A 12,361-nucleotide genomic window follows, 5' to 3' on the forward strand; every position below is an offset into this window, starting at 1 on the left:
TTCTTTTGCTCAGATGAAAAGGGAAACAAGATTATAATTATGTTACAATAATAATAGAGCTCTCAGTCAAGAGCTACATCCCATACAAAAGCCCCTCTATCTCAGCAGCGGCTCTGTGATTAAATACATCACACTAACCCTCCAGTCACACCAGTGTGAAACAGTGTTCGAGGGATAGCGTCCCAGTACATGGTGTCGCGACACAGTCACATGACCTTATGACACCCCCCCCCCCCCCCCCCCCCTAAACATCACAACCCCTTCCAGCTGTTTCTCGGATACAGCAGCACTGGCTATAAAGTTCTGCAGGTTCTTTAAAAAAATTAAGAGCGAGATGCATTCAAACCTTCCACTCTCAGATAGGCTTGCTGTGTCTACTGATGTTGCCTTTAGCTAAGAGTACAATCCAGAGGGCAAGAGGTGAGAAGTGTTTAGATATTAGATATGGTAAGTTTGCCAAACTTATAGTGTATAGTACAGTGTCTGGCATGATTGTAATGCACAATTTATATTTTGTCAGCTGCCCGCTACCCTGATCAGTTTCTGTCCAGATGGTATTTTGGGTGGTGAACATTTCAGACACAGCAGTAACACTGATATGATAATGGCATAGCAGTGACGGCTCTGCTGCTGAGGGCCGGTACCCAGTGCAACCTTGAGTCTTTCCAGGTGTCAGCATCATTACCGGGATGTGAATGGTCAACCACCTAAAAACATCCGTCCAACACCAGAGGCGCGGACAAAAAAGAAATGCACAGTGGCTTTATTACAACATTTTCTCCTAAAGTGAATTTACATGCATAAACGTAGGTTGTGTTATTACCAAGCCCATCAAGAGCAAGTCATTGTTCTGTTATAGTGCATGCTGAGTCGGATTGGGGTTTTTAATTAGGCTGTGGCATAAATGGTCAGCTCTGTGGACGTGATGGGTAGGACAGTCTTTATATAGTCCCTTGTCACTGGAAGGCCTTGGGAAAATGAGCAGATTTAGTGTGCTTACTTTGAACGGCACAAACATGGCATGGTTTATCTCTGTGGAAAACCTCACTTGAGTTTGTCAGTCTCAGCCCTTCGGCAGGAAATTGCATTCGTTTAGTGTCTTCAGGATCTGGGCCCAATCCGCACTCATGCTGAGATTCTTTATGAATATGGCCCGGCCTCTATAGCAGTCACGCAGTCTGTATGTGCGATGGGCTGTGCTATATTAAATCTGCCGACTGCTCGGCAGACTGTGCGGGTTTCGCGGGCTCCAGAGCTGGGCTTCATTGTCCTGAACATGAAACTCATTCAGGGGTGAGTTTAAACCGGCGCAGACACACCACACAACTTGAATGGAAAGCAATTTAGAAAAGTGTAATTGGAGGGAAGTGATAACGTTGACTGTCTCAGGTTGCATTGCATCAATTTCATTAGGGACGTTTTTTAAATTTTTTTATTGTGGAACAGGGGTTAGATTTTTGAGCAGATGTAATATTCATCATGGGCACTTTTGTAGTTCACAGTTTTCCAGAGTATACTTTCACTTTTGCTCTTTTGAGTTTATATTTAACGTGTTTTTGTCTTGTTCTGTTTCCTTTCAAGGAGTAAATGTTTTCTAGTCTTGAGAACGCAGTCTGTTCTTGTTACTCACTCACTCCTTATCAGTCTCAGTCACAAACACACACACACACACCCCACACCCACCCCCCACACACACATGCACATAAACAAACACAAATGTCTTGCAGCAGAAATAAACTACACAAGGGAATCGTGTTGAGCTAGGAAATAAAGCTGTATGTTTGCTCTTCATTTCAGGTTTAATCCCACAATAGAAAAAAGAAAATTCTATGAATCTTGTTCAAACATTGGTGATTGTATTGTTTTGGCACTGTTTACATGAACAAATAAAGCCTCAATGCACTATCAGCATAGCTGCTTATCAGCCTCAGATTGGATTACTGCTGGTTTATCTGTCATGAAGAATGAGGATGAAATGAACCTGGAATGCATTTAGAACCGGGCTGAACCGGGCTCTTCCTCCACCTGCAGGTTGGAGCAGCACTGTCAGACACTGTAAACTGTAAGCGCCCTTGTCAATGGCCAGCCCTGCTGAACGTGAGCATATCGATCACTGGCGTTGAGTTAAATGCCCCTCGAGGGCATTATCATGATAGCGGTCTCTATCAGTCCTCCAGATGCCCATTCTACCTTCCTCTACGTCCCTGCCACACTCCCGTCCATCTCCCACCGCCAGAGTGCCATTACGGCCACAAATCAGTGCAGGACTGTATGAAAGCACCGGCGGTTCTGTAACACACAGCTGCACAAGCTCAGCTGGACACCCCTGTTCCCTGTCTGCCTGTTCAGGTTATTTGTGTCCTCTACCACTAAATCATATTGATTAAAGCTTGTCATGGATTTGAAATGAGGTCCTGTGGGGTCACTCGCAGCAGAAATGGCAGTTTATTGGATTACAGGCTTAATTTGATTTGAAACGAGGATCGTGCATTATAATGTGTGTCTTCCCGGAGAATACTCCACTCTTCACCTGACTCTTGAACCTCTCCAGGAGCCTGAGAAACACACAGCACCAATATTCCGCCAGACAAGACTGTCATTATCAAAAGGCTGAAGTCTGTCAAGCAATATTTTTGAGCAGGATTATTCATATTTTTCATTATATCTTGAGACTGTAGGTCAGTTCATTAAAATGCTGTTGGTGATGTTTCCAGTCAAAGTTCTAATAAGATTCTATCAGTAAGGCCAGATGTTAATATGCACATATATACATGGTCATCATGATCACTGAGGAGGTTATTTTTGGCAAATTATTTCGTGCAATAATAAAAAGCAGGTTCCCAAGGTACCCTTTGGTCTTTGTGACCTGAATTTCTGTAAGATGTTGCTATGACAGTTGCCACTTTATATTAAAAACACAGCTGGGTTTAAATGTGTGGATGCCTGTCTCACAGACAAGACAGTTGAATCTTCTGTCTTCCTGTCTCCTGTCTTTGTGCTACAGATCTCACAGTGTTTTCGTGATTTACCGCCTATAGAACTGTAATGATACACAAGGGACCGGGTCTGAAAATAAAGTAAAATAAATGTAACATAAAAATAATAAAGTAAAATAATAATAATAATAATAATAATTTTGAGAAGAGCCGCACGGCTTCATTTTATTGTATTATTCTGTCCCAAAATCTCATTAAGTGTGACACTAAAGATTAGTTCAGAGGGAGAGGAGTGGCGTGAAGGCAGCCACAAATAGCTGTGAGCGGCCGCGCGCTGCCTTTGTTTGCCATCATTAATTCCACCCTGGAGTGGCTCAGAGGAAGGCCCAGAGTCCGTGATCAGAAGAGGCCCGGATACGATAGGCAAACAGGTGCCCTCTCTCTGTAGCTGTCTCGCTCCCTCTCTCGCTCCCTCTCTCCCTCCGTTCCTCTCTCTCGCTGCGTATGCACTCTGCTTGTTCGCCTCCTTGCTTCTTAATTGGGGTGATTGGGCGGCAGGGCCATCTGCGCTGCTGACAAAGGAAGGCCTGCTTTGATTTATGGGGCCTCAGGACACATTAGTCTTGAGATTTCCCCAGCACATATCTGTGCTGAGAGCCTGACGTAGCACAAGGGAAAATTTGAATGTTGCTGCATATCCGACTAGGTGCTGCACTTCAGTTCGGTTTTATAGTAGATTCTCGTGTTTTAATAGCGTTTGGAGAAAGAGCGTGGACGTTGCCGCACAATGCCACGAATCGCGATGATACACTTTGAACAAGCTGTGCTGTTCTTAACATGGGTTGAAAGGACAACTTTAATTAAAAAATGAATAAACTGGATGTAATTTTACTTGTCTTACAAAGTTTATATCAAAATGAAAAGATGTCAGAGAATCAGTATGTTCCCTGCATACTAAGGCAGTATACGTATTGTCATTGTAATAATTAGCTCAATACAGAGTGCAGAGCTGTGGAAACCTTATGTAAACCTTAATGATAACACACTTTATTCACTACAAACTGTAGAATTTTAGGAGTGAAGCGAACTGGTTCTTATTTCACGCTGCCCGCTGAAGTGTAGTTGATATAAAACCCACGTGTGCTGTAAAATGTTGAAAACCCATTGAAAGGTGTCTTCTCTAGAATGTTAAAGTTTCAAACAAAGGCTCGTTAGTGTTCTGACGAGGATGAGGCGTTTACTTGTCACCCCCCCCCCCCCCCACCCCCCAAACACACACACACACACACACACGCACTCATTTTTATTTATTTATTTCTGGTGGACAAAAGAGCTTGCTTTAATGGTGCGCCTAACAGCCTCCTTCCAAGGCCATTAGGCGGTTCTAGTGTATGGCCACAGCGTGATATCCCAGTGCTGCGTAGCAGATGTCCACTGGGCCCGGTACAGCCCTGCTCCAGCCGCTCCTCCCGCACACCCGCACCTCCTTCGGCTGCTAATTGGCTAGCGCGCCGTGTCTCTGCACACGGGCGGCAGGGCCTGCACGCTGCTTCGTTAGCACTAGTGGGCTCAACTGGGCTCCATCTTCATTTTTCTCCTCTCCCTATTTTTTTTAGCTTTTCTCAGACTAAGCACAGCACGGGGAGTCTGGGTTAGGAGTGGGTCTGTCGGGAGGAGGTGTGCAGCCCAGACGGGGGGGGGGGTCCTTCTCCTCTGTCCTCCCGCTCCTGTGGAGGGAGGGAGGGGCCGCGCTCGGCTTTTGTCCGCGCGTAAACGGCAGCGACGGAACGGGAGGTGGAGAGGTGAGCGACCGTGAGCGCTCAGGGTCGCCCGTTTGCGGCAGCACGCGACACTGGAGACGCCGTAAGCACAACGGCCTTTGTTAGTCGACCTTCATCTGCCCTTCAACTTCAGCTGCCCTCAAGCCTCTAGGCTTCAGCGTCCGCTCCTCAACGGACGTTCCTGAGGGGCGTGAAGAGACACTCAGCACCACAACATCTTGATACCTTTGTGTCGCAGAACAATCATTTGTTGAATGCACCAGTAAGCAAAATGTGTTCTGACAGTGTGCTCAATAACATTATGTCAGAGGACGATATCTGTCACATCAGTAGTTACAATATGGTATGGCAGTGTTTGCCTGCCATACCATATGAGAAGTAACAAAATATGCTGCTAACTTGACATAGATTAACAGCCGATTTAATTAAATGCTACGTCCATTAAGTCATAACTAACCCCACCCTTTTGTGATGTATATAACGGGGGGGGGGGGGGGGGGGGGGGGGGTAAGGTGTGAACCCCATAAGACTCAAATCACATGCTCCACAGTGTTTTCAGAGCTGCGTGAAATATCATAAGACAGATGTGCTGGTTTCGTCGTGTGCCCTTGTGGTCCTCGTAGCTGGTGTGAGTCAAGTAATGTGATTGGCTGAGAAGATGCTAATTAATCACCATCTCATTTATATTCCATCCAACATTTTTGCACTGAGCTTGACTGGATGTGCATATGCTTACATGAACAGAACTTGCATATGCCTTTAGGGAACAACTTCTTGTCCTTGCTACACGCAGCAGTGTTGGCCACTGTGCTGGTGAAAACAAGCTCCATAACAGGAAACAGAAAGACTGCATTGTACAAGACTGCTACTCTAAATGTTCTATACAGCATCCTACCATGTGTGCATGTGTTTCGTTTCTTTTCTTAGAATGTAACCTACTGTAAGTTCAAATTTTTTTATGATGACACTATCTAGGAGGCTTTCCATGTCAAATGAAGATTTTATCCTATGTATGTTTTTATGACTTGAATGGCTATTTTAAACATCAGCAACTGAGCAAAATGCTTACAAATATAAATCTGACATAACGGCAGTCGGAACCCGAGATGGAGCGTAAATGCCAGCTAGAACTCTAATTGACTTATTGATGCATATTAATACCTTGATTAGTGGAAATTAATACTTAGATAGAAACACAAATGTGTGGCAATAGCATAATTGCATTTTCGAAATTAGCTCATGTAATTATTCCATTTAATCCACTAACTTTAATTACTGGAATCTGACTCGACTTTAGTGTGAAACAAATATCTTCTAATTTCTGCTTTTAGAATGGTTTATTGCAGCCATGCAGGTATATTTTTCTAATCACAATCAATTGACAGTGGGATCTAAACTGATTTTACAAAAACAGCTTTACCTGCAGCTTTACCTGCCACAGTCATTAAAAACATATTTAATCCAAGTAAGACAACCCTTCATGTCTTTGTGTGCTTGGTAAATATTGCCTGCATGTGGAATTCGTCCTCAGTTGTAATCGTGGAAATCGTGTGTGTACTTCCTGTCATGAGCACTGTACTGTTGACGATGAAGTATGTTTAGATTTTTTTTTTAGCAGGCGTGTGATATTCACAGTATTTATTGCGGTAGTTTTGATGAAGCCCTTGCTGTAAGGCGACACTGGTGATCTCGTTCGGGACGATGGCGCTCTGTGTGACTGCCTGGCCTTGGCAGGGCCTCGCAAAATGCACGCACATATACGCCACTACATAATATAAAAAATAAGCACCTGTCTGTCCGACAACGTGAAAGCATGCCGATACCTGACGACCCCGAACGAGAAGAGCTTGCGTTGTTCTGTCCAGTCTCCTGCGACCCCACTTTGTGCTGGTTCTGTAAGGAGAATCTGGGAACTGGGAGAATGGGCATTTTCCTCGGCACTGCTGCCCGGGCAGAGGCAGGGAGCCGGGCGGGAGGCATGCCCACGCTGACGCGGGGTGGCGGGGCTGCCCGAGGGAACCCAGCTGCTCACGCCTGGCTGCCTGTCAGCAGCTGAGGTGTGGGGGCATGGCCACGGCTCTTCCTTGCCCGTGTTTACCAGGTGCACTGTCCCCTCAGGTGGATACTGCATCTGGCTCTACACGAAGCCCTAGCAGACTGTCTGGCTCCCCGCCCAACAATGCCACAACAGACTGAAGCTCGCATTTACATAGCTGATATATTTACCGGCAAAACATTCATTGGAAAAGTGTTTTTTTTTTTCTATCCCTTTCTTAGGCTGTTGTGTGATAGGATACGCCCTCATTGTTTTGACACACGATGCATAAAAACATATACTGCTGACAATGAAACCATATTGTTGGTGGGCTTTTTTACATTATAGTTTCATCTAGTGGCTAATTAATAATTACAGGTATTGAATCAGGCAGAAAACGCAAGCTTACATGACATATGGCACAAAATAAAAATAAAAAACTAACAGGTTGAATCAGGCTGTAGAAAATGGCCTTTCTGTTGTCTGCTGTGTTTTCATTAGAAATTAAAGCTGTGGTACACACACCATCCTGCTTTTGTTAAGATCTATTTACTAGTGTCCATGCACTCATCACTTATGCAGTGAACTCGATGCAAAATTGCTCTTTCAAAGATGCTCGTTCAGTGAATGTATAGTTCCCTCCAGTTATTAGCCATAAATAATTGACTCAAGTCTTTAATTATGCTTCCCAAGCATGTACTCAGTGGCCATAAAACACACATCATTACCCTCTTTCAACATAGGCCAGGGCCTGACCAGCACATTATCCCAGGTGAGATGGAAAGTAATTGATCTTCATTATTATTACTTTTTTAATACTCTTTTCTTCAGAAAAATATTCAGCTCATGTCCCAGAACTTCTAATCAATATGAGCTGTGGGCAGTGCATTTAATGAACTATGTCTTCATAAAGACTATGTTAGAAGAACCTCTTAGATGATCTGTATTCCAGAGTGGTATTACAGATTAATCAGTTACACATACAGCTCTAATGTATTGCTCAAACGTGGCTCCTTTTGAGACTGAACACTTGAACTGGACCTTTATCCAACATTCCAACATTTGGAGTTTTATAGGTTGTTTATAGGTTGAAATGTGCAATTTCAAACAGCCTGAACGCTGGGTAATAATTGCTTCTGTTTTACTCTGTAAGTTCTTTAGGTGAGCTGGGCTGACCCACCCTTCTGTCCGGTGTTTCCCAGACCTCACGCTGACATGCGCTGTGAGGCAGTTCAGGAAGGGTCAGCCTGATTGGTTACGAAACCTTATTTTCTAACTATCGATCCCGGGGGCAGCCCGGGAGATGCAAAAACCTCAGCAAGACGGATCTGCTGTCACTTCTTACAGTAGAAATCAGGCAATCAATGTCACGGCGCCCGCCACGTGCTCTGTATGAACCTAATTCCACTCATTGGCACTAAATGTAGAGAACCCCGGGGGTTCATCCATCATCAATTCAAGGAGCACTCGCTGGTTAATAGCCTGCTCTTTACTCACTGAATGGCTGCCACCATTATCGGGTCGGGGCTGCCAGAGATGGCCCAGTCACCACTGCATAGCGCTGGGTGAGGAAAGGTGCGTGGAGGAGACACGCAAACGATGCTGCTCGGGTTCCGATCGCCATGTGCTTTTTTTTTTTTTTGCCCCCCCCCCCCCCCCCCCCCCCCCTTTTCCCTCATTCGCCACACTCTGTTCTATTTCCCAGATGGCTCCTGTCAGCTAATACTCTTCCAAATTGAAGCCTGCAGCTAGGATCGATTATCTCTTTTTCCCCTCCAAATCCATTTGATCTGTCTTTTTGGGTGGGAGAGACTTACATGCCCGAGTCGTTGGCGGAGGTCAATATCACTAGAATTGAAGATTAATATCTGCTAAAATTTCTCCTGGCGTGCAGCGCTAAATTAAATGCTTAGCTGTTTAATATCGTTTGTCATGGTGCTCCTTGAAGTCAAGGCAACTCAATAAACAATATCTTCCCTATTGTTCTCGTAGGTTTCAAGTGTTCACGGTTCCATCCCGGGGAAATCAGAGTTACTCAAGTCAGGGAGCCCGAAATCGACCTTAAAGCACATATGGACAGAGAGCAGTAAGGACTTGTCCATCAGTCGACTGCTGTCACAGACTCTGCAGGGGAAGGAGAATGCTACAGCGCTGGACCTGCGCTATGACACGCCCGAGCCCTACTCAGAGCAGGACCTCTGGGATTGGCTGAGGAACACCACTGACCTGCAGGACTCTCGACCCCGGGCCAAGCGGCGGCCCATGGTCAAGACGGGCAAGTTCAAGAAAATGTTCGGCTGGGGAGACTTCCACTCCAACATCAAAACAGTTAAGCTCAACCTCCTCATCACCGGCAAGATCGTCGACCACGGCAACGGCACCTTCAGCGTCTACTTCCGGCACAACTCCACGGGACAGGGGAACGTGTCCGTCAGCCTGGTCCCGCCCACCAAGATCGTGGAGTTCGATTTGACGGCGCAGCAGTCCGTCATCGATGCCAAGGATTCCAAATCCTTCAACTGTCGCATCGAATACGAGAAAGTCGAGAAGGGCTCAAAGAACATGCTCTGCAACTTCGACCCATCCAAGACATGCTTCCAGGAGCAGACCCAGAGCCACGTCTCCTGGCTTTGCTCGAAGCCCTTCAAAGTCATCTGCATCTACATCTCATTCTACAGCACCGACTACAAGCTGGTGCAGAAAGTGTGCCCAGACTATAATTACCACAGCGACACTCCCTACTTCCCTTCTGGCTGAAAACTGCCCCCGACGGCTCCGTGTGAAGGACAGCTGAGGGAAAGACGGGGTTCTCTCCCCACACGTCAACAAATATGTGTTTCTTGTATGATCTGAAACATGCCTAAGGTGTTTATTTAAATGTTTCAAATACATTTTTTTTTTGGTGCAAATGTTACAAAATGATCATTCTGAGGGCAAGGTTAACTTCTGCAGTACTTTTAATTTAATGTTTGGCTAATTCAGATTAGTTTGGTTGTTTCTATTTTAGATTTTTATGTTTTAATTAAATATTATATTGATTATTTTGTGTTATCACAGAGGTAGGGATAACATATTGAAATTTGATACCTACAATTATTATTATTATTATACATGTGGAAAAAACTTTTTTTTCTGGAAATTATATTTTCATTTCAAAATGCTGTGCTACAAATGTTTATTTACTTAATATACATTTAATATATGATGAAACACTGGTTTGTTATTTGGTTCTAAAACCCAATAACAATATGTGGAACCGAAGACATATTTTCTGCCAATAGTTCACCACAACAGAGGTGCAATTTGATGTCAAGACAAATCAGTTGTACAATTTCAAAATGAAATTTCCCATGTTTCACCGATCTGTCTGAGGTCTTTGAGCATCCCCAGAACTTGCTGAATTCTCTGTATTGGAGCCCAGAGACCTGGCTGTGGATGACCCAAAGATCTGATGATACACTTGTGGATGAGGAAGTGGTTTCTATTGCACATGAACTAGGGGCATGTTTTCTACATAAAAAAAGTGAACGTGATAAACCAAGCTGTTCCTCAGCTGTTCTGGCTATGTTCTAGTACTGTAATAATCCGGGATGGTTCAAACCTCACTGTCTCCTGTAGTGTTAACACGATCTAGCAGTGGTTGGAGGGCTTGTTCATTGCCATTATAATACACAGTAATGTATTCTATATCTTAGAGCTTAATTTATATGAATGGTTTGTATTGTACATAGTCAATCATGATGGAGCTGCTTCTGTATATGCCCTCATCCACTGTCTGATGGTCCCTTGCGCCTCCCCATCTTTCTGCCCCCCCCCCCATCCCATATATGTTTGTTCTTGGTTTCTCAGTCAAAGAAAATGATGTTGCTTATGTAGATGTGAATTCCATGAAACCTATGCTCTTGTACAGAAGCTGTAAAAGTTGTCAAAAAATATATAAGTACTTACCCCCTGTATTATCACGATTACTTTCAGGGTAAGTTGGGAGGGGAGAAGTATGTATGTGTGTGTGTGTGTGTGTGTGTGTTTGTGTGTGTGTGTATATTTATTTATTTTTTATTAAGGTTGACTTACCAGAAATCAAGTTCATCATAAAGAGATTTAGATGGCAATCTCAATGAATAATAATGGTAATAATAATCATATTTTAATCTAATTAACATACACAGAGCAGCACTGGATTCACACACTTTTTGTTGTAATACTGAATTTGTGTATATGCAGGCCGAGGACCAGTAAAACGTCTTTTTAAAGATTCCCCCCCCCCCCCCCCCACTTTTCATCCTTTATCCAGAACAACCCTCCATCTCTCTGAACAGGTTTGTTGTAATCTACCAAGGGTTCTGTTTATTTATATATTTATCCCCCCCCCTCAGATGGCTCATATTTCACTGCCAGCCAAAACTGGGGGGAAGGGGCGGGGATAATGGGAACAGTGGGCCAATGGCGTCTGTTCTGGGAGCCCACAGTGGCACCTGCCAGCGAATCCTCTGACTCTGCAGTTAGGATCAGCAGTCCCCTTTAAAGTGATTAGAGCCTCCGCTGGGAGGAATCCACTGTGTTTAGCTGGCTCGCAACTTATCAGTAATTAAAGAGGACGTCGGCTTTCTGTGTACGGTGGCTGTCCACAGGGGGGCTTCCATGGGCCTGTGCATTCTCAAGATCTTTCTGGTTTGCCCTGAATGCTCACTTGTCAAGATTCAAAATATGCATTTACCATTTAAACATGTATAGAAGATAGAGTGTTTGAAATGATTAATATACTATAGACCAGTGCATGGACGTAGTTTTGATTTCACAAGTGGGGGGGACACAACCTGGGGTGGCGAACTGTTAAGCGGGGGGGGGGGGGGGGGGGTGCTGCATGATCCTAGTGCTAGATTTGTCGCTATTTGGATATTGGTTTTTTTACCGTTAAAAAGTGGGGGGGACATGACTTTGTCACTACTTAAATATTTGGTTTTAACTGTAAAAACTGGGGGGGACCAAAACCGGCTTTTGAAAAAGTGGGGGGGACATGTCCCCCCCCGTCCCCCCCCAAAACTACGTCCGTGGACCAGTGGTTCCCAAACTTTTTCTGCCGTGCCCCCCTTTAGTAGATGAGAATATTTTTGCGCCCCCCCCCCCCTCCCTAATGACTAGGGATGCACCGATTCACGTTTTTCACTTTCGATACCCATTCATATCTATCTGAGGCTTGGTATCGGCCGATACTGATCCGATACCGATCTGATAAAACAGTGCTGAATCGACTTAAAACATTTTTTTTTTAAACACAGACATACTGAATTACAAGTTTATTGAAAACTCTGCACCAGTATAGCACACTTAAACACACATAAAAACATGTAAAAACAGCACAACTTGCATTTGTTCAGTCAGGGCAATTATGAATATAACATTGAATGTAAAATAAATAATACCAAAGAACCTGAAACTTACAAAAACAATAGGTTCACAACTTTGGTCAAACATGAAAAAAATAAACTGCAAGAAACCTTTGAAATGGTTCAAGAATTCTAAATATCATTTAAAATAAATAAGGAGATGAAATAAGAGAAACAGCAATACCTATGCGGCTAGTTTGCTAGCGTTGACATCACGCAGAG

At 44.2% G+C, this 12,361-nt stretch overlaps 1 protein-coding gene across 1 annotated transcript in view; it reads left to right on the top strand.

The window, feature by feature from the left end:
* The window catches only part of nxph1 (neurexophilin 1), a 28,201-nt gene extending 17,391 nt beyond the window's left edge, over nt 1–10,810 (top strand). The window contains exon 2 of the mRNA XM_077008520.1: nt 8,745–10,810. Within this exon, the coding sequence (XP_076864635.1) occupies nt 8,745–9,509 (765 nt within the window). The 3' untranslated portion in view covers nt 9,510–10,810. The remainder of the gene's footprint in view (nt 1–8,744) is intronic.
* The last annotated feature ends 1,551 nt before the right edge of the window (nt 10,811–12,361 follow it).

The sequence above is a fragment of the Brachyhypopomus gauderio genome, chromosome 6 (assembly GCF_052324685.1).
Source record: "Brachyhypopomus gauderio isolate BG-103 chromosome 6, BGAUD_0.2, whole genome shotgun sequence".
NCBI classification, from domain to species: Eukaryota; Metazoa; Chordata; class Actinopteri; order Gymnotiformes; family Hypopomidae; genus Brachyhypopomus; species Brachyhypopomus gauderio.